Raw genomic sequence first — 23,870 nt, 5'->3', positions numbered from 1 at the left:
CAAGTTCAGGTATCAATATTATACTTGTTTTGTAAAAAGAATTTGGAAGTTCTAATTTTCTATGCTCTAAAACAGTGTATATAACTTTGAAACCATCTGGACTCTAAAATTTGGTAAAATTCTCCTGTGAAACTATTTGCCTGATTTCGTTTTTGGTTGTTGGGTTTTTTTTGTGTGTGTATGTGAACAATTTCTTGGTAACTTTCTTTTAAAGTTGTTCTGTTTAAGCTTTCTCTTTCTATGGAGGTTGATTCTAATAACTGTTTTTTCCTAAAAAATTGTATCATCTAGGTTTTCAAATTTATCCACATAGAATTTTCATTTTCCCTCTGCATTGTTAGTCATTCTTTCTTGTTTTGTGTTTTCTTCATTTACCTTAAATAAATTAGCCAGTGATTTGTTAGTTTTTCAAGAAACCAGAATTTTTTTTTATTTCAATTTTTCTATTCACCTGGTGGTTTAGTCACTAAGTTGTGTCCCACTCTTGCAACCCCATGGACTGTAGCCAGCCAGGCTTCTCTAATAGGTTTTCCCAGGCAAGAATACTGGAGTGGGTTGTCATTTCTTTCTCCAGGGGATCTTCCCGACACAGGGATCAAACCCACATCTCCTGCATTGCAAGCGGATTCTTTACCAACTGAACCACCAGGGAAGCTCTCTAGTCACCTAATTCTGTTTTTATCATTTCTTCCCTTATGCTCTCTTTTGGTTTCTTTTTTTCTGGTTATTTGATTTAGGAATTTATTTACATTCCTTTCATTTTTGATATAGATGTTAAAGCTATGAATTTTTCTATATACTGCTTCACATAGATTCTGATATAGAGTTTTCATTGTTTTTCAGGAATTCTTTGTTTGTAGTACTCCTTTCACTATAGAATTATGTAATAGGTTTTCAAATTTCCAGGTAGAAGGGTCTTTTTATTTCCACTTAGGATTGGTATCAGCGTTATTTTTACCATTTCCTCTTTGTAGAAATGGTTTTCTTTGTGCCCTTAATGTCCTTTTCTTTTTGGAAAGTTCCACGTATTTGTATTTTTTTTCTCTAAGATTTACCTCAATGATTGTACAAAATTAAAATGCACTAGAGTGGCAACAATTTTAAGTGAAACACACATCAGTGTGAACAAAAAAGGCAGACACACTATCAATATTAGGTAGATAAACCTCCATTCTCCCAATTAGAATCTTTGTCAGGGATCTGATAGCGATTGTGGTTGCTAAGTCTTTTTGCCCTTCTAAACACTAGGACACAAGTCATTGTGATGCTGGGTAGTACCCATGGGTGGGATCAAAAATTTTGACTGGATTCAAATAACTCATAAATTGGACAGTGGATTGATAAAACATTGTGGGTGGGTTCTTTTGAGCCGATACACACCCGGTGATTGTAACTGATCCTGCTGAATGTATTGTGGGAATCAGTATTTTAAGTTCCCAGTGGAACATACTTTAGACAGTACGAGTTCTAAAAGTGACAATTCCATAGGACACATCCTATCTGGATAGAATATTCGTTTAAATATGAGGTTGGGCGGGGGGGCTTGAAGAAACTCAAGCTGATATGTGACGTACAGTTAGTCCCTTTTCCCTCTTCTTTTTTCCCTCCCATGTCTATTTCTGGGATACAAGTTATTAGTGTTTGCAAGTGGCAAAAAAGAGTGGGGCTGAGGTATGCAAGTGCTTCTCCCACTGCCCAGTTATGCTTGCTGGATCTGGAGGGTTATGTGTAACAGTAATACTGATCATAGATACACGGTGACAACTATGCTGGTAGTCTTGGTATGATTCATATGTCAGGAAGTGAGAGATGTTCTAGAATGGTACAGTGGGTAAAAAGAAGAAACTGCTGCACTACCTCAGGATGAATCTGTCCAGATGATGTTGAGTAGATATGATGAGGATTGGGAAAAGACTTTGCTTCTGGGACTCATCACACCATTCACATCAGTATAGAAAGCGAACAGCAAGTCTGATAGGGAAGGAACACCTCAGACCCTGATCAGGGGTTGGGACGTGATCTCTCTTGCATTATGTCCTGGAAGAATGCACAGGAAGAGGAGGAAGAGATGTATTTATTCTTGTATCTACAGAATTTTGAACCATGTATTTTATATATTCTAAAAACTATTAAAACCTTAAAGATTTTTTTAAAAAGTATATCTAAACCTGGAATTGAAATTTAGAAATTAACATTTCCAGATGTAAAGCTAGGGTGCTGTACAATAAGAACCTAAAATATAGAAAAACAAACAAAATACAACTTAGATTTTCTTTTAACAGTAGTTAATTTTCTAGTATGAAAATGTCTCTAGGAATGTATATATACAAGAATAGTATAAGCTGTTAAATTAACTTTATTTTTATTTAATATAACTGATGAAGTTAACAGACAAATATATTGTAATGTAACAAAAAGTTATAATTGATAAGTTTACTATCTACATTTTAAAGGATTTCACAATTATTTTAACATAGTCAAAGGCTTAATATATGAATTTTACCCACTTTTGAAATGTAAAATACACAATTATAATAATAATATCCATACTACATATCTTACAATTTTAAAGTGTTAGCTAAAACATATGAGTCTCTGCAGGTAAGAGCATGAGTTCTCTTATACCTATGACAAATAAAATGTATTACTAATAAAGTGCCACTGGATTAGACAATGCCATTTCAACGATTTCCTTTTTGAAGAGGACAAAAACAGTACAGAGCGAGGAATTTGCATTATTCTTTATAACAAGCACAAGAGTGCTTATTGATAGTAGCTATTAACCACATAAAGGATTCCTCTCAAGAAAGATCACAACCGCGACTTGTGACAAGCTGTATAGTCACCACTGAATAAAGTTTATATCCAGAGTTTTAAAAAAGTGCAATCTTGAACTATGATAAACTTAAGTCTACCAATATCAAGACATAGTTTTAGGGACTTTATATAAATAAAGGAACCTCTCTTTTAATTGTAAAATAGGTTGCAACCTGTAATAAGGAGTCAGGAATAGTGGTGGATGGTAAGGTTGGGCAACAAGAATGTTTTTTTAGCAGGTGAAAGCCTGATATGCATTGCCATAAGATGCATCTTTCATGTAAGGAAAACGTGTATAGATATATACAGCACTTTTCAGGCACTTGACCTCACTTGGTAGTACTTTGATGGTCATTTAATGAAAAAATATTAAATTATATAGAACTTCAAGTCATGTTCCCATAGAACATCTGTGTTCCGTAAGCTAAATCCAAATGTTCCCTGCTAAAATCAAATAATACCATATGCCCAATTCAGAGAAAGAAAATTTAATAAAGTTAATGGATTGAATTTTCCCGATTTTAAGGTTTTTCACAATAAATTTTTCTTAAGCCTTTGTTACCTATTACTTGTCCAAATGCTGGGAGGAAAAAAGCTTGAAAACTGAAATATTATGCCTAGATGATATCAGAAAACTTAAAACTGTTGACCAATTAATATTATGTTGTTTACGGAAATATGCTTATAGTTTGTATATATACTGCTTAAGAGTCATATTTTCTTATAATAAATTTGTTACTAGTTCATATACAGAATTCAGTCTGTAAACACTTTAATAATGTATCCCCAAAAGTATTACGAATTTTAATTCTGTTGTCCCTAGACATGTTTTGAGAATCACCACATCAAAGTTTGGCTCTAAAGCTATCTTTGGGGTCCATGCCAAAGGAATGCTTTCAGGTGTATCATTAAGGATAAGGTTCTAAAGATAAGACGACTAAATTCTTTTCTAAAATAAAAAAATATGGCAAGATTCCAGTATAGATGTTAGCAATGTTCCCATCTTTTGTTTTTGAATATTTAGCATATAGTTTAAGTGTGTTGATATTACAGATTTTTATTTGTATGTATCATTGTATTACAATGTGGGAAAATTTTACAATATTCTTTCAGGCAGTTAGCTTTAAAATAAGGAAACTTCAGCTCTTAGCACAAACAGCCCTGAGAACAATGCATTCAAATTACAACTAGAAATAATCTAATTGAGAAACTTTAAAGTACAAAAACAAATTCTGGAAAAGTTGTAAATTAAAAAAAACGTTACCAACATTTGAGGCACTACCAGACTACAGTACTTTTAAGAGTTGGAAGAACTTTGTAAAAAGAACAAACATAGAAAGCTATGTGTGCATATGCACACATGTTGTGCTATAATGAAAAATTGTATCCCCAAATTTTATAGCCTAAACATTTTATTGCAGCATCTCCTATTAAAGATTTCATGCTCTGGCTGCAGGAGAGTTTTGGTAATAGTTATAAAGCATCCATACAGAATTTTGTACCACAAATGGAAATGGATTCAAGAGCTTGGTTAGCAACAATTTCAAGTGACTTGACAGCCCTTGGAGGGGAGCATGAAAGAAACATCATAATTATGTTTATGATGCAAATGCTAAGTCCAAGTAGCAATAATTTGATCTATTTCAGAGGGTATACAACTTTGTAGCAAATAAGATATAACAAAGTCTTCACAGTAGAAATAAAATATGTTGTTCTAGAAAGAAACAAATATTCCACTTGTTAGTATAATACTGTATATAAATTGGTGAAATGCCTGCAGACAAAAAGGTATATCACTGTATAATCTATCAACATGACAGTCTACATTCTACATGTGGTAACTGTGACAATTAACATTTACTACAAAAAAGTACAACAAATACTAGGAATCAACTTTTAACATTTCTGATGTCAAAAAAGAATGAAGTAATTTCTGTTCATTAAAAAATGTTTCCTGCTTCCTTTTAATACAATTTATAAAGCTTTTCTAAATGAAATATATTGTTCAAGAGAAACAAGTATTGACTTACATGAAAATAAACAGTCCCATATCTTTAAAATCTACACCTATAATTATATGTTAGAGGAGTATTTACACTTTATTATAGTACTTGAAATGCATAAGTAGCTTTTGCCATTCAATATATGAAGTATAGGTGCATTATTATAATTTATATATACTTTGCAATTGAAATACTTTACCTTGCAATTGAAAATATGTGAAGTTTCATAAATTAGGAAGAACAAGGGCATGCTAATCCAGAATTAATACGAAACCAGAATACTAGTGTAGTTAACTGGGGTCATATGAATGGCCAGCAAGAAGCACAGATTGGTAACTTTCTGGAATTCCTGCAGGTAACGATGCCAACCAGTCACAAGTAAGATACATACTACAGAGTATTAAAAAGAACTAGAGCAGTATCTTGTAGATACCTAAATGGAATTCCGGAAATGAAAGAATTTAGCCTAATTACTAATTGTGCTTTAGATGGGCAAAAGATAAAATGTTATACTAAAAAATGATTAACTACAACATCAATATTTCTTGTGCTTTAGAATTCCTCTTGCATTTCCTTAAAGCATCTTGCTTCTTCTCCAAGTGGTTTTGCTGAGGCCAATACAAGATTTAAAAGCATGGGCAAATTAAGTAACTAAAACTGGGATCTTTTGTTCCTAATGCTATTTCCAATCACTGAGTAGACCGATTATAGCATCATGCAGATTTTCCTCTAGGTGATCGGGTACAAAGGCCTTTTAGAAGTCAATGTATGATGGGAGAGGTCTTATAATCAGTCTTAGAGAATGAAAGTCTTACTGAAATGGTGATTTTGTTCTAAGTTTCACTGCAATATAATGGCTGCTATTGGGTCAAAAGTCCTCACAAACCCTGTGATAATGCCTAGAATTCTGGAAATAGATATATGATCCAAAAGACTGAACAGAAATGTAGCAGAATCACCTAAAATACTTTTAAAAGTAATTCAGTTTATAGAAATCTTTCCTAGCTATATTTCACACCACTAAGTGAATTAAGTCACATGACAATCAGATAAATACATATTCTTCAGTTAAATAATAATCATATAAAGTAACTTTTCTTCTATGATTCACTTTCATGTTAGAAAAAACATACATAAATTTAACAAGCATTCCAAATAATTTAAAGTAAGAATTTCCAGTTTTTGTTTAACAAATATTCTGATGTCAAAAAAAGTCTACTTAAAAATGTCTGGAAAGGAGTGATTACTATAAATATCAACTATTCAACATAATCGATAAAAAGTACTGCATAGTATCCTGTAAAGCATGTCACTCCTTTAAATAGAGAAAACAAAAGTTAAAAATGCAAACAGAAACTTCCTATTTTTATGCTGATTACAAAGGCCTCAAATAAAAAGCTACAGCTTTTACCAACACCCTCTGCCACTGTCCTTTGGGCCTTCTGTACAATATGACTTGCTAACAGTCACACAACAGTTTAATGCCTCTATTAACCACAACAAAGTACTAAAATGACCATAATACAGATTATATTAAGTCTGCCAGAAATTTGGCAAAGAACAGAATGACTGAGGTAACACAGGTGGGCTGCACACGGTTACTAAGATAACTGGCACTTTTTGATAACATGATTTTTGTTTAAGGATCTGTATTAGTCACACCCAGGCTGAAATTCTGACAATTCCAATCCATAATCTACTTATTCTATGATATTAAGTTTGAAATTAATGCAGAGCAATTCAACTTAAATGTGGTACATCAATACCACTGGATGCTACATTGTTTAAAACCCTGGTTTATTTATCATTTAACTAAAATTCAGGAATGATTTGCTCAGACAAATCACATCTGCTGAAGCTATCTCATCTGTTTCTTGGACTCACATACTGAAAACCACAGGAATGTTATAGTAAAGACACCTACAAAATTAAAAAAAAGTTATATATCTTGATTATTTTTTAAAATTACTAATTGCCTGCAAAACTAACTCAGCACAATTTCAAAACAACTGAAAAAGAAATGAGGTTGCTTATGAAGGCTATAGCTTTGGTGACAACTTAGAACCAAACTTTAGATCTGTAGTTGATCCAGACCTAAACAGTTTGCTCATGCCTGATGTTCCCATTTATTTGCAGGGCTTTATGGCTACAGCATATTCTTCACTCATCGCACACATGACAGACACCTAGAAGAAAAAAAAAAAGCAGGTAAAAAGTTATTCAAAAGGCAATATCTATATAAGATATATTTAATTCATCATACACTGGATAATTGTGGATCTATTTTTCACCCTGCTTATTTAACTTTAAAAAAGTTATTTTTAACTGGAGGATAATTGTTTTGCAATATTGTACTGGTTCCTGCTATACATCAAAAGGAATCAGCCATAGGTATACCTATGTCCTCTCCCTATTGAACCTCCCTCCCACCCCTCTAGGTTGTCACAGAGCACTGGGTTTGCGCTCCCTGCATCATACAGCAAATTCCCACTGCTCATCTATTTTGCATGTGGTAATGTATAAGAACAGACTTGTGGATACAATGAGGGAAGGAGAGGATGAGGTGAGTATTTGTGGATGTTTTATACATATTTATTTTGGAAAGAGGCATTCCAAGATCAAATCATCTTTCTCGACAGTTTTCTAGAGAAGAATTTCTTAAATTGTGGTTTTAAAAACAATTTCCAGGGAACAGGAGAATAAGAACTATAAAATGCCGCAATACTTAGATGTTATACTTCTGAAAGTTATAACAAAGATAAAATAAATCACCTTCACTCTTTAGAATTCCCATAACATCCTTTCTTATCCTTCAGAATAGTTCAGGCTGACCTTCAAAACAAATTTGGGGTTGACAGTGTCTATGTAGTGAAAAATGAACTTTGATACTTTCTTTGGGAATGGGCATGGTAAAAGGTATCCTGGGAAAACTGCCTAGTTCTCGAGTTCCTTTTCAACATTTCAGCAGTATTTAACAGCTGTATTTCTTATAGTATTTTATGCTAACTACTTTAAGTCAAAGCTTTTATAAAATGGCTTTAAAAAAAAATCTCCCCATAGGTCTTTACCTGTACATCTTCACCTGCATTATATTTTCCTTCTATTTCTTTGCCTAGTTCACCCTCTGGAAGCTTAAGATCCTCACGAACTTCACCAGTTTCTGTTAGCAGGGAAAGGTAACCATCCTGAATGCATATCAGCTATTGAAAGAAATTATATCATTTGCACTGATTAGATTATATCCACTCTTTTGTAATTTTAACATGAACTTCCATTTACATTTATTTGTATAAGTATATAGTAATACATTAATAAATTTTTGGTACTTAAGAATGCTACACATACAAAAGTAGAAGATAGGTATAGACAAAAAGTATAAGTTCATTCCTTCTTGCATTCTTCCCTCCCCCAAATATCTACATTATTCAACAATTTGGGTTTTTTTAATAGGGTATCCAGAAGTATTTACATTTATGTACACAATACAGATATAGTTGTTTTCAAAAATAAATGAGTTAAGTATTTTTCAGCAAGTTGTTTTCACTTAAAATATGTCTTAGAAATCTTTCAATTTTGGAAAATATGGACTTACCTTAATCTCTTTAATCACTTCAGAGATGCATGGATACAGTTACTGATTTAACCATTTTTGTATTAATGGGCATAAAAGTTATTTTCAGTTTTTCATGACTATAAACAGTATGGTTTATAATTTGATTATAAACAAACTGAAATGGAAAATTTTTAGCCTCCAGCTCACTGCTAACCACACTAGATTTTTTTAAAAAGAAAAAAATTAGCTTGTTGATGACATTAATGCAACAAACCCAGTCATCAACCTCACCTGCAAAAAGACAGTTTTGATATCATTGAATTTTTTTCATTACAGGTATGAGGAAACTGGCAGGCCACATTCATTTATTCTAAAAGCAGGTACACCATCAGTATGCCTAGAATTTCGAGAGGTTTTATGAAAAGCAACCAGCCAGCACGCCGGATGCTAACACTGAGATACACAAAAGGAATCAGAGACACGGTCCCTGGTCCCCTTTAGCCACTATGACATGACACAGGCATACCCCAGAGATAGAGTGTCAAAGCTCTCCTTTATGGCCCTACCAACTCAGGCAATGGCTTTCCACAGAAACTGCACCTACCACAGGCGATTTCAGTTTCTGCACATGTCTATAATCTCAAAAACAAAAAGCCACCCTATTGAGCCACCACAAACACTTTAATCTTTTGGTCACTCAAACATTCGTGAGGTAGCTGGCAGAAAAGGCGGGAGCAAGGAGGTTGAGGCAGAAGTGTAACTTTTAGACAACCACAGGCTCATTGTTTTTATTTTAGCTCCATTAGCAACTCCCTGAGGTAGAACCTGTCAATTTCAAGAGTTAAAAGGTTCCCACTCCATTAGTGACTGAATCAATAAGCCAAATAATAATATTGGTATTTTGAAATTTATATGGTATTTTATTTTTTAAGAGCAATTCATAACATAGCGTTCATAAGCCATGGGATGAACTATAAAGCATTTCAAATCCAAAAATGTACAGACATATTATAAAACATCTACTAAAATATTTGTTTATAAACATTAAAATAAATTGCTATAATAAATAAAATTAAAATTTTCAAAAATAAAACTAGCATAGAAAAATGAAATTAAAAATGAATTATTTGATCTTCTTAAAGAAAAGTTGTAAAAGTAATGCAATGAAATCCTTTGTCTTTTACTTAAATTTACTCTTTGTTAACTTTTAACCATGAGATTTTTTAAAAATCTCTAGTATATATGGAATATATAAAATGCTTCCATACACATTCTTATTCTTTTATTTTTACTGAACCATTTGAGAGTAAGTTTCAACCATCATGACTCTTTAGCAATAATACTGTGTTCTCAAGAAAAAGGACATACCCTTATATAATCACAGTTCATTTTTCAAAATCAGGAAATTCAATATTGCTAACATATTGTTTAATATACAATCTGTATTCAAAGCTGCAGTATTGTCTTTTTTTCCCTCCCAGCTCCAGGATCATGCCTGGTATTTTTTGGCAATCATACCAGTTCAGTCTCTTAATTTGGAACAGCTCCTGATCCTTTGTCTTTCATAACACTGACGTTTTTGACAAGCACAGATTCACTGAATTATAGAATGTTTCTTATAACAGTTTGAGTTTGTCAGTTTCTTAATGAATAAGATAGTACATTTTTGGAAGGATTACTGCATAAATGATGTGTCCTCAGAGTATCACATCAAGAGGTAAATAATGCCTATTTCCTATTATTGGTGATATTAACTTTGATCACCTGGCTACAGTAGTATCTGCCAGATTTTTCCACTTTCAAGGTACCATTTCCCCTTTTGTCATTTTCAATCTTGTAAAAAAAAAAAAAAAGCTAACAGTGTCATTTTTGTGTTTCAAGCATATTTCTGTGCAACTTTTTCAATCTTTCCTCAAAGCCCTCTCTGATTCTATAGTCAGAAGCAGATGGTGGTAAGGAAACAGTTATAATTCTAAATATTTCCTTCTGATCCTTCACCTTAAGCAAATCTACTCATTGGCTACACTAAGGCCTTTGACTATGTGGATCACAACAAACTCTGGAAAATTCTTCAAGAGATGGGAATACCAGACTATCTTACCTGCCTCCTGAGAAATCCATAAGCAGGTCAAGAAGCAACAGCTAGAACCTTACATGAAACAATGGACTGTTTCAAAATTGGGAAAGGAGTACATTAAGGCTATATATTGTCACCCTGCTTATTTAACTTACATGCAGAGTACATCATGCAAAATGCCAGGCTGGATGAAGCACAAGCTGGAATCAAGATTGTCAGGAGAAATATCAATAACCTCAGATATGCAGATGACACCACCCTTATGGTAGAAAGTGAAGAGAGGAACTAAAGAGCCTCTTGATGAACATGAAAGAGGAGAGTGAAAAAGTTGGCTTAAAACTCAACATTCAAAAGAAGAAGATCGTGGCAACCGGTCCCATCACTTCATGGCCAACAGATGGGGAAACAATGGAAACAGTGACAGACTCTACTTTCTTGGGCTCCAAAATCACTGTGGATAGTGACTGCAGCCATGAAATTAGAAGACGCTTGCTCCTTGGAAGAAAAGCTATGACAAACCTAGATAGTGTATTGAAAGCAGAGACGTTACTTTGCCTACAAAGGTCCATATAGTCAAAGCTATGGTTTTTCCAATAGTCATGTATGGATGTGAGAGCTGGACCATAAAGAAGGCTGAGTGCCAAAGAATTGATGCTTTTGAACTGTGGTGTTGGAGAAAGACTCTTGAGAGTCCCTTGGACTGCAAGGAGATCAAACCAGTCAATCCTAAAAGAAATCAATCCTGAATATTCACTGGAGGGACTGATGCTAAAGCTGAACCTCTAATTCTTTGGTCACCTGATGTGAAGAGCCAACTTGTTGGAAAAGACCCTGATGCTGGGAAAGATTGAAGGCAGGAGGAGAAGGGGACAAAAGGGGATGAGATAGTTGGATGGCATCACCGACTCAAAGGACATGAGTTTGAGGCAAGCTCTGGGAGATGGTGAAGGACAGGGAAGCCTGGTGTGCTGCAGTCCATGGAGTTGAAAAGAGTCAGACTCAACTGAGCGACTGAACAATACTCACTTGGTAACTTTGAAATGTTATGAACAATTTTTTTTGGTAGAAAAAGAAATCATTTTGTTAATAGTAAGCAAGGAGACAGGAGAGGCAGGGTCAGAAAACTTGTAATAGAAGAGTCAATCATGCAGTGGCATACCAAGCTACTGAATGACATCTGAAATTATACCATACCCGCAAAATACTAGTACCAGAATGTGGTATCTATTATTCCCTACTAAATGAATCCAATGTATGGTGTTATTTCTCTCTATAGGGCTCCTGAGAAAATGGATAATTCCAGGTCCAGAGTAGGAAGCATACAAGATGTGAAAGCATGGTGATCCATATCAAAGGGATTCAGGAGCCAACTGAAATAAGGGCCCTCTGGACAAAGATAGAAAAATTTGAGAAAGAATAATGATAATAACTACAATATACTGAAACATAAATGTGTTTCAATGCTTGAGTTCAAAGTGGCAAAAAAACATTTCACTGGTCATCTTCAATAAAAGCCAGAAAACCAACTAATTTTGAAAACTGGTAATTAAAGGGAAAGAATCAAGTATTTATATTGCCTTTCCTATTATATACTGTTCCAAGGGTAATCAAAAAAGCTAAAGGAAAGTTTCTCTTTATAGAAGTGTTCTGGCTTTTTTTTAAAGAGTAACTGATTATTATTACTTTGTCTTCCCTAATAAATTAATGGCTTGAGGCAGTTATTACATATCTAATAATATCACAAAAGAGCAAACCATAAGATTCATTTACTTGATGACTGCACAGAACATCACCTTTGGAGTAGTTCTTGTTAAAGAAAAAAGATGAAAAAAATAAAAATCTAAACTGGATCTGTACATTTAATTATCCATTTTCAGAAACATGTGGGACAAAGAAACATGTTAAAGAACAAGGAAAATGCAATTAGCAAAATAAAGCCTGTGGGAAAGTCTACAGAACAACGTTCTTCATCAAAAAACTGAGAGGCGGGCAGAGAGAGAGAGAGACATAAGGAAGGGAGGAAAGAGAGACTCAAATGCATGTATGAGAGAGGAGAACCTATAAAGCAGTTTTAAGAGATACCTCAACCAATTTCAATGTGTGGACTTTATTTAGGTCCTGATTTAGTAAAACTACAAAATAAAAACAGTAACTATCACATCTGAAAAAGCAAAACACAAATACAATTAAGAAAATGTAGATATTGATTGGATATTTGAAGACATTAAGGAATTACTAATTTTGGAGGTGCCAGAGTGTGCTTTGATCTTGCTCTTTACAGCCCTTACCTTTTAAAAATGTGTATCAAAATATTTGCAGATGAAATGATAAATAAGATAATGTCTGGAATTAGCTTCAAAATAATCAAGAGATAGAGGATACAGGAAATAAAAGTAGATGGGGGGTATAAATGAAATAAGATTTGCTATGTATTGAATTGGACATGGAACAACAGACTGGTTCCAAATAGGAAAAGGAGTACGTCAAGGTTGTATATTGTCACCCTGCTTATTTAACTTATACGCAGAGTACATCATGAGGAACGCTGGGCTGGAAGAAGCATAAGCTGGAATCAAGATTGCCGGGAAAAATATCAATAACCTCAGATATGCAGATGACACCACCCTGATGGCAGAAAGTGAAGAGAAACTCAAAAGCCTCTTGATGAAAGTGAAAGAGGAGAATGAAAAGGCTGGCTTGAAGCTCAACATTCAGAAAACAAAGATCATGGCATCTGGTCCCATCACTTCATGGGAAATAGATGGGGAAACAGTGGAAACAGTGTCAGACTTTATTTTTTTGGGCTCCAAAATCACTGTGGATGCTGATTGCAGCCATGAAATTAAAAGATGCTTGCTCCTTGGAAGGAAAGTTATGACCAACCTAGATAATATATGAAAGAGCAGAGACATTACTTTGCCAACAAAGGTCTGTCTAGTCAAGGCTATGGTTTTTCCATGTATGGATGTGAGAGTTGGACTGTGAAGAAAGTTGATCGTCGAAGAATTGATGCTTTTGAACTGTGGTGCTGGACTCTTGAGAGTCCCTTGGACTGCAAGGAGATCCAACCAGTCCATTCTCAGTTCAGTTCAGTTCAGTCGCTCATGTCCGACTCTTTGCGACCCCATGAGTCCATTCTAAAGGAGATCAATTCTGGGTATTCATTGGAAGGACTGATGCTAAAGCTGAAACTCCAATACTTTGGCCACCTCATGCGACGAGTTGACTCACTGGAAAAGACTCTGATGCTGGGAAGGATTGGGGGCGGGAGGAGAAGGGAATGACAGAGAATGAGATGGCTAGATGGCATCACCGACTTGATGGACATGAGTTTGAGTGAACTCCGGGAGTTGGTGATGGACAGGGAGGCCTGGCGTGCTGTGATTCATGGGGTCGCAAAGAGTCGGTCACGACTGAACGACTGAACTAAACTGATAATTTTTTAAGGTGGATGATGGGTATAGGTTCATCATATTTTGAAAATGTCTACTATAAAAAGCAAAAAAGAAAAATGCTGTGGTATATCAGAATTCTAGAAAGAGCACTGTAACCACTAAATAGTTGGAGGCACAGGGAGCTGGGAAACAAAGCATGAACTGAAAGGAAGTATGTGGGGAAAGCCAGTGACTGGAGATCCTGTCCATGATGTGGTCAGATAAGAACATGAAAAAGGAAAATTATGGGGCAACTTTTGCCTGTATTTGCATTATTGGTACATAATAGCAGAAAGCTGGAGAAGGAATCGCATCATACAGGTGCCTTCTTAGCCTTAACTTCTGAACTTAATTTTAATTCTCAATATATTTCAGAACAGTCAGGCTTTTAGGTAAGACCTCCTTTTTTCTCCTTCCTTTTCCTCTTCCTCCAGCACTCTCAAGCTACTTCTTTAGACCTGCTGGTCCCTGGCGGCAGGGGGCGGGGGGTATAGGGAGGAGATTGGGCAAGAATGCTTGACCATTGTTATCAAACAACACAAGTAAATAACACTGTTATCAACTAGAGTGCTCCCTGACCCACCAAGCCATAAAACTGGGTATGCACAGCACCACTTCATCATCCAGTGGAAGCTGCATATATGAGACCCACTTGAGCAGGCCCTGAAGTCACAAGCAAGCTGTATGAGACTCAGAAAGTACCTTCTTCTGCAACATCCACCACTTCTCCCTCAACTCATACCAGTGGCTTTGTGGGGGAAGTTCCCTATGAGCAGCTGACTGAAAAGTAAAAATTCAGAGTGGCTTCTAGATGGTTATGCATGGTCTGATGAAACTACTCGGAGAGATAGTGAAGATGAGAACTTCATGCACTGGACTCAAAGAATAAAGAACTGAAGATTTAGATTTACAATGATGATGGGCAGCGGCTAAGAGTCTGTATGGAAGTTCAACCACAATGAAAGAACAAGATGGGAAAACTGCTGACAATAAGGTCTGGGAGAGCGGTACCTGGAGGGGCCTCTCTGAATAGAGAATGTGTCCGTATAAATGCTTACCAAGGGGACATGCTACTGAGGAGGCAGATAGTTAGGTGACAAGATGATTCTGTCAGCGAATGTCACTTAGTTTCTTACTGTAGTCTTCCCAGTCCTTGCTCAGTTGGCTTATCAATGACTGGCCATTGTGGCATAAGCTAATTGACACAGATTTTTTCTCACCAAGGCTGATGTGACCTACAGCCACTACTGACTACAGTTGCTGCTGGTACCTCAGAGCAGAGACCAATGCAGAGTCACTGATATGGCACTATTTCCTAGGGCAAAGGTCAGGGGCCTGAGGTCAGGGGCGGCAGCCAAGAGGAGCTACCCCACACCCGAGGTCAGGGGCCGCGGCTAAGAGGAGCTACCCCACTTCCAAGGTAAGGAACAGCAGCTGCGCTTTGCTGGAGCAGCCGTGAAGATATACCCCACATCCAAGGTAAGAGAGACCCGAGTAAGACGGTAGGCAATGAGAGAGGGCATCAGAGGGCAGACAGACTGAAACCACAATCACAGACAACTAGCCAATCTGATCACACAGACCACAGCCTTGTCTAACTCAGTGAAACTAAGCCACGCCGTGTGGGGCCCCCCAAGATGGACGGGTCATGGTGAAGAGGTCTGACAGAATGTGGTCCACTGGAGAACGGAATGGCAAAGCGCTTCAGTATTCTTGCCTTGAGAACCCCATGAACAGTATGAAAAGGCAAAAAGATAGGACACTGAAAGATGAACTTCCCAGGTTGATAGGTGCCCAATATGCTAGTAGAGAAAGAACTCCAGAAAGAATGAAGGGATGGAGCCAAAGCAAAAACAACACCCAGTTGTGGATGGGACTGGTGATAGAAGCAAGGTCCAATGCTTCAAAGAGCAATAATGCATAGGAACCTGGACTGTTAGGTCCATGAATCAAGGCAAATTGGCAGTAGTCAAACAGGAGATGACAAGAGTGAACATTGACATTCTAGGAATCAGTGAACTAAGATGGACTGGGATGGGTGAATTTAACGCAGATGACCATTATATCTACTACTGTGGGCAGGAATCCCTTACAAGAAATGGAGTAGCCATCATAGTCAACAAAAGAGTCCGAAATGCAGTACTTGGATGTAATCTCAAAAACGACAGAATGATCTCTGTTCATTTCCAAGACAAACCATTCAGTATCACGGTAATCCAAGTCTATGCTCTGACCAGTAATGCTGAAGAAGCTGAAGTTGAACAGTTCTATGAAGACCTACAAGACCTTCTAGAACTAACACACCCCAAAAGATGTCCTTTTCATTAGAGGGGACTGGAATGCAAAAGTAGTAAGTCAAGAAACACCTGGAGTAACAGGCAAATTTGGCCTTGGAGTACAAAATGAAGCAGGGCAAAGGCTAACAGATTCTGCCAAAAGAACGCACTAGTCATAGCAAACACCCTCTTCCAACAACACAAGAGAAGACTCTACACATGGATATCAGCAGATGGTCGACACCAAAATCATATTGATTATGTTCTTTGCAGCCAAAGATGGAGAAGCTCTATACAGTTAGCAAAAACAAGACCAGGAGCTGACTATGGCTCAGATCATGAATTCCTTATTGACAAAATCAGACTGAGATTGAAGAAAGTAGGGAAAACCACTAGACCATTCAGGTATGACCTAAACCAAATCCCTTACGATTATACAGTGGAAGTGACAAATAGATTTAAGGGATTAGATCTGATAGAGTGCCTGATGAACTATGGATGGAGATTCATGACATTGTACAGGAGGCAGGGATCAAGACCATCCCCAAGAAAAAGAAAAGGAAAAAGGCAAAATAGCTGTCTGAGGAGGCCTTACAAATAGCTGTGAAAAGACAGGAAGCGAAAAGCAAAGGAGAAAAGGAAAGATATGCCCATCTGAATGCAGAGATCCAAAGAATAGCAAGGAGAGATAAGAAAGCCTTCCTCAGGGATCAATGCAAAGAAATAGAGGAAAACAATAGAATGGGAAAGAGTAGAGATCACTTCAAGAAAATCAGAGATAGCAAGGGAACATTTTACACAAAGATGGGCTCAATAAAGGGCAGAAATGGTAGGAACCTAACAGAAGCAGAAGATACGGAGAAGAGGTGGCAAGAATACACAGAAGAACTGTACAAAAAAGATCTTCATGACCCAGATAATCACAATGGTGTGATCACTCACCTAGAGCCAGACATCCTGGAGTGTGAAGTCAAGTGGGCCTTTGGAAGCATCACTACGAACAAAGCTAGTGGAGGTGATGGAATTCCAGTTGAGCTATTTCAAATCCTGAAAGATGATGCTGTGAAAGTGCTGCACTCAATATGCCAGCAAATAGGGAAAACTCAGCAGTGGCCACAGGACTGGAAAAGGTGAGTTTTCATTCCAATCCCAAAGAAAGGCAATGCCAAAGAATGCTCACACTACCGCACAATTGCACTCATCTCACAAGCTAGTAAAATGATGCTTAAAATTCTCCAAGCCAGGCTTCAGCAATATGTGAACCGTGAACTTCCAGATGTTCAAGCAGGTTTTAGAAAAGGCAGAGGAACCAGAGATCAAATTGCCAACATCCGCTGGATCATGGAGAAAGCAAGAGAGTGCCAGAAAAACATCTATTTCTGCTTCATTGACTATGCCAAAGCCTTTGACTGTGTGGATCACAAAAAACTGTGGAAAATTCTTCAAGAGATGGGAATCCCAGACCACCTGACCTGCCTCTTGAGAAACCTGTATGCAGGTCAGGAAGCAACAGCTAGAACTGGACATGGAACAACAGACTGGTTCCAAATAGGAAAAGGAGTATGTCAAGGCTGTATATTGTCACCCTGCTTATTTAACTTATATGCAGAGTACATCATGAGGAATGCTGGGCTGGATGAATCACAAGCTAGAATCAAGATTGCTGGGAGAAGTATCAATAACCTCAGATATGCAGATGACACCACCCTTAGGGCAGAAAGTGAAGAACTAAAGAGGCACTTGATGAAAGTGAAAGAGGAGAGTGAAAAAGTTGGCTTAAAGCTCAACATTCAGAAAACTAAGATCATGGCATCTGGTCCCATCACTTCATGGCAAATACATGGGGAAACAGTGGAAACAGTGTCAAACTTTATTTTTCTGGGCTCCAAAATCACTGCAGATGGTGACTGCAGCCATGAAATTAAAAGACTCTTACTCCTTGGAAAGTTATGACCAACCTAACAGCATATTAAAAAGCAGAGACATTACTTTGTTAACAAAGGTCCGTCTAGTCAAGGCTGTTGTTTTTCCAGTGGTCATGTATGGATGTGAGAGTTGGACTATAAAGAAAGCTGAGCCCAGAAGAATTGATGCTTTTGAGCTGTGGTGTTGGAGAAGACTCTTGAGAGTCCCTTGGACTACAAGGAGATCCAACCAGTCCATCCTAAAGGAAATCAGTCCTGGGTGTTCATTGGTGGAACTGATGGTGACGCTGAAACTCCAATACTTTGGCCACCTGATGAAAAGAGCGGACTCATTTGAAAAAACCCTGATGCTGGGAAATCAATATTGAGGGCAGGTGGAGAAGGGGACGACAGAGGATGAGATGGTTGGATGGCATCACCGACTCGATATACATGGGTTTGGGTGGACTCCAGGAGTTGGTGATGGACAGGGAGACCTGGCGTGCTGTGGTTTAGGGGGTCACAAAGAGTCGGACACGACTGAGTGACTGAACTGAAGCTAGGGCAAAGAGACAGCCGCCTGGTGATAGTATATTCCCTCCATCATGGAAGAGGCAGCAGTTTGTGCTCACTGCAATATATTCTTAACTTTACATATAAATTTGCCTTTGCTGCCTGCAGTGCTTCTGCTGAAATCTCATCTGTGGATTTATAAACTGTCACACTCCTTCAGTACCTCACACAGTATCATTTCTGGTTAAAAAATTCATTTGACAGGCGAAATAAAAGACAGCAGGACAATGCTCAGAGGATTCACTGCTCCATGTACTCCCATCATTCTAAGAGAGTTTGCACTGGCCTACTCATCTTTGCCACCTGCTGGACAATGCAGGCCTGGGTGCTGTTTTACAGGTTACAAGATATTCCAATATATGGTACTATTTCTCCCCAAGGTAAAATACACAGGCCTAGCAACCAAGGTAGAAGGCTCTTCTCACTACTACCCTCACTGACCCTGTAGCAAAATATCTGTTTCTTCTCCCTGCAATACTGGGATCTGCTGATTTAGAGGTTTTCTATTCCAAAGAAACACTGCTTCTACTAGGGAACACGAAGATTCCACAAACAGGTTAAAAAGTACAAAAAGACTTCAAACACAGAGAATTCACTGCATCATTATTTTCTTCATTGTTCTAAGTTGCAACAATAAAATTCGACTCCTTATATAAAAGGCATACACTTATTTGAAGAATATACTAGGATTTAATATTCATAGTTTTGGCAATTCACCCATAATCCAAAGATACACAATCTATACTTTAACATGTCCTGTAGTGATTAGCTTTCCTTCTGAAAAGTGATCTTTAAATGACAGATAAATCTTTAGTGAATGCCAAAAACACAGTTAACTTGTGGTGTGGTGCACAGGAACATAGAACGTTCTAAAGCAGTATGATTCAAGGGAGTAGCAGAGTTTGAACAAGCGTTTCTATATTTAAGAGTCTGGGGATTCCAAAAAGTGTTTAAGTGTATTTATATTTTACACTATCAGTGAGCCCCAGACAACCATAACTAGTTTTGAGAGAAAGGATGGAAATTAGCAATTCCAGCTACATCTTGGAATGGAATTCAGGGGACAATTTTTCTTTCATTTTGAACTTATTTTAAAATACATAAAATGATAAATACCTTTCTTTTCTTAAACAAAGATTTACCTTTTAATTATTATAATGAATAAACACACACACATATGTATATATTCACTTCAGCTGACTGCCAAACTGGCACTTGAAATACTAAATTCAGCAAACACAAAGGACTACAAGTAGCCAAATAATAAGTAGAAACTGAATCAAGCCACTTGGATAGTGAAGACCACCACAGCACAATGAATATAACTAGAAAGGTTCATCGAACTAATTTTTTAAATGAACAGAAATAAGTATTCTATGCTGACTTGATAATGAAGGGGTGTGATCACTGAGTGCTCACTCTGCAAGGCACTATTCTAAGAATTAACTAATTAATCCTTACAGTGATTCCATGAAGTTTATTATTCTTATCCTTATTTTATAAATACAAGAGATTAAATAACTCGTCAACCAACGTCATGTAATTAGTAGGTGCCAAAGAAAGGATCTGATCCTAGACGGCTAGGCTTCAGCCATTTTCTTATCAGCTCTGTAACACAGACTATATACCAAAGGCTGGGACTACAGTGAACCAAGTGAGGCACTTGTTTTGGGTGCAGAATTTAAGGTGGTATGCATGTGCACACAAACACACAAAACCCTCAGTGATCAGGTTAAGGTAGTATTTTTAAAAATTAGAATGCAAAAATTCTATAATGAACAAATTTTCGGACAAGATCACGATTTCTGATTTTTCCCTTCTGACTTAGGCCCCTATGTGGCTTGGCATTGTTACTGGTCTTGTCTTTATGTAAAATTTTGTGCTTGAGGCAAGGGCTTTACTAATCTCATTTCCCTCATTCTAGTTCTGGTCCTGCCAAAATACAACTCAAACCAAAATTTTCCTTTATGTTAATCCTGAGTTCTAATCAATGATTGGCTAATTTGATCACAGTGGTAGTCATCTGAACTACTTTTCTGAAACACTCAAAGGCAAAGCATTATATACTGAATGAATATTAATGGATATTGCATATTCAAACCATTCACGTTAAGGATGAAAACAAATTCATTTTTGGCAAAAGAAAATTCTATGCTTAGCTTTAGTTGGCTGTACCATCCTTACCTCAATGAATAATCATGTATGCATTTAACAAATGTTTACCAAGCACCCACAGAGCTGGATACAACTGAAGTGACTTAGCAGCAGCAGCAGCAGCACTATATGCAATGTCTAAATTAAGTACTCTAAGAATAATGCAATGATTAAGTGAAGTTTTTATACAGGAAAAACTACTTTGGGGCATATATCTAATTAAGAGGTAATTATGGGGCACATATTCTCATTTAATATTCCTATTATCCCTCCTTTGTAGATGGGAAGACTGAGGCTTAGAAAGATTGCATAATTTGTCCAAGATCACCCAGCTTGAAAGTGGCAGGACTAGACTGAAACTCACATCTGCCTGAATTAAAAAAAATTTTTTTTCTATTATTCTAAGACAATTCAAATTTCTACAAACTTTTAAACAACAATAGAAAACATTTATTAAGAGGGAAAATGAAAATATAAAACTGCTTACTAGATTAAAATTGTATAAAAATATGTTTACATGTGGACAAAAACTAAAAGGAAATCATTGGATATTGCTGTTAATGGTAACAGTCTTTAAAAATTATAAACACAATATAAGGTGTAGAAATAAATAAATTTAAATTGGGTAAAACAAATTGAGCATCACATTTGTATTTTTCACTATGTAAAATGAATACAAAAGAATTCTACATATAGCATGTTTGATAAAGAAATTGAAGACTTTCAAGAAAGACTTTAGTTATGACCTATGAGGTCAGTGGTTTAGTTACTATCAATACTCCAAACAAGAAAATGCTATCATTAAACATGACTTATCCAAACGTATAATTGGAACTAAAAGTTGCAGTTTATACCTATAATTTCACAGCATGGTCACTGAATATAAATAAAACAACTACGAAGTTTTTTTTTATTTCCTTCACCCTAGTCAGTGACCATACACTTTATCCTTTGTATTTATGGTTTTCAACTTATTTCCCTATTTAAGGACACCAAATTCTGACACTCATTCATTAATACATACAAACTTGGTTGGTGGAACGTGAATTCCAAAAATTTCTTGAGAATCTTAGGTCTGGGAAGGTAAAAAAAAAAAATACCCAGAAGGGAATTATTTAAACTTGAAATAATTTACAGCAAAGAAAATACGAATTTTACTAAACACTGGACTCACAATATGGAGTCACTTGATCTGAAAAACAGGAAGTGTTCAAATTTTTTAAAATACAATAATGTTTAAGGGCAAACTGGCAGTCATCCTAGATAAAGTACAAGTACTATATTTCTCCAATTTCTAAGATAAGCAGTACCTAATAACAGGTTAGAAGAACGTACAAAACTATTTGTGGGTTTTATTAAATTACAACTGACAGTAGAAAGTATTTGCACCTTTAGGAAACAAGTAGTATTTTAAAGGAAATTAATACTTACTTGATAATCATTTCTCTTAATATTTGGAACATCCATGTTGTGAGTAGAAGGGCAAATATCTTCATACTTTTTGCCCGTGAAAATATCAATTCCAACAAGGTGAACCTAACAGAGAAGGGAGAACAGGAAATCTGCTTAATCTTTGCCAAGATATCACTCATTACATACACAGAAGCATAATACCAATGCTGATTATGACAGATTCTTTCTCCTTCCAAGGTCATCTAATTTTACTTTCTTAAAAAAAAAAGTAGTGTACATACAACTGAGAAGCAGTGAACAACTAAATAGTATCATGACATATCAAGACCCAATATCATACAGTCTAGTAATTCAATCATAAAAGTGCTTAAGAAAAAAGAAGTTAGTTTCCTTAGAATGATGTTAGAACAGGTTTTCTCATTTGCAAACTGAATAGATTGCCTAAGTCACTAGGATTCAGGAAAGTTTCGATTCCCAGTTAATGAAACATTATTAGGGCCCAAGAAGGAAATGCTACCTTTCAGTATTCAAATAGCTGATCACCCAGTAATTGTGGGAAGAAAAAAAAAAATGTGTTCTTATATACTTATAAGTTCAGAAACCTCATGTTCTGTAATGGAATACAAATGATCAAAACCTCAACACCAAGGCAGACCAGGAAGGGCATTTACCTTGGCATGACCGTGCTTTCCAGTTTTGGAAGTTGACATCTCCACTATCTTGCATGGTCGTCCTTTGAGCACCACGAAGCCGTTTTTGCGCAGGGCGGAACACTGCATAGGGTAAGTGCTGGAAGCCCCAGCATCTCCAGTAGTGAAATCAATTTCATCCGCCATGGTGGGCTGAGGAGATTCTTCTGAGGGTACTATGCAAAAAGTTTGTTTGCTTTTTAACAACTAGCATGCAAGCAGGGAAACGCCTCATTTCGGACAAGTTACGAGCCAAGCATCAGGGTTCTATTATTTCTGCATTTATAGAACACCCACCCGGAATAGTGGGCACTTTCTAACTCCGGCCTGACAAACTTTTCCATCCTTTGGTGGGGAGGTGGGAGGGAAGTCGCAGCAGAGCTCGCTGGGGTTGGGGAATACCCGCCGAGGGCGCTCACCCGCTCGGGGGGCAGCAAATCCCGGCCCCCACCGTCCCAACGCAGGACGACCTTCCCGCACCGCGCCGCCCGGCCCTCCGCCGCCGCCCGGATCCTCAGTGCGGGGGGCCCAGCCCAGGCCGCACATCCCTGCGAATGACGGGGATAACAGGACCTGGCCATCAGCACCTGGCCCTCGGGCAGTGGGCGCACACTTCTCCCCTCAGCCTGCAGCGGCGTCACTTCGACCTCTCAGACACCCTCTGTCCTACCGACATCCCCGGCCCGGCGCCTCACGGGCCTGAGCCCTGGCGGGTCCCGCGCTCGCCTCGGTCCCCCATCCATCCTTCCTCCTCTTCTCGGTAGGGGCTCGGCTCTGACTGCCCACCCCAGCCCTTCCTCGCTCCGGTCGCAGCCCCTCCACCTTTTCCCCGAGTCTTCACCTTTCAGAAGGTAAAGAGAGCCTTTTGCCTGCGCACCCGCGCCGGTCCCGCACAGCTGCGGCGGCGGCAGCTGTGGCGGCCGCGGCAGTTCCAAGAAACGGGGCGGGGCCGCCACACTTTCCACACCCCGGCCTCC

General features: G+C 37.4%; 1 protein-coding gene across 3 annotated transcripts; it reads right to left on the bottom strand.

The window, feature by feature from the left end:
* Nucleotides 1-2,229: 2,229 nt before the first annotated feature.
* On the bottom strand, nt 2,230-23,857 carry EIF5A2 (eukaryotic translation initiation factor 5A2). Of its 3 annotated transcripts, XM_088839165.1 has the most exons (6): nt 23,735-23,857; nt 22,876-23,069; nt 22,223-22,327; nt 14,587-14,664; nt 7,889-8,020; nt 2,230-7,006 (listed from the first exon to the last, which is right to left on the bottom strand). In XM_088839165.1, the coding sequence occupies exons 2-6, from the start codon at nt 23,038-23,040 to the stop codon at nt 6,947-6,949; spliced, it is 540 nt and encodes a 179-aa protein (XP_088695291.1). In that variant the 5' UTR covers nt 23,041-23,069; nt 23,735-23,857; the 3' UTR covers nt 2,230-6,946. The 3 variants fall into 3 exon arrangements, with proteins under 3 accessions (XP_088695291.1, XP_055265985.1, XP_088695286.1); XM_055410010.2 differs by lacking the exon at nt 14,587-14,664 and having other exon boundaries at nt 2,233-7,006; XM_088839160.1 differs by lacking the exons at nt 14,587-14,664; nt 23,735-23,857 and adding an exon at nt 23,313-23,384 and having other exon boundaries at nt 2,233-7,006.
* Between the last annotated feature and the right edge of the window lie 13 nt (nt 23,858-23,870).

Source organism: Moschus berezovskii, chromosome 1 (assembly GCF_049115385.1).
Source record: "Moschus berezovskii isolate FMDL1 chromosome 1, NW_MosBer_1.0, whole genome shotgun sequence".
Classification (NCBI taxonomy): Eukaryota; Metazoa; Chordata; class Mammalia; order Artiodactyla; family Moschidae; genus Moschus; species Moschus berezovskii.
The sequence above is the reverse complement of the archived record's forward strand: the minus strand, read 5'-3'. Positions and strand labels throughout refer to the sequence as shown.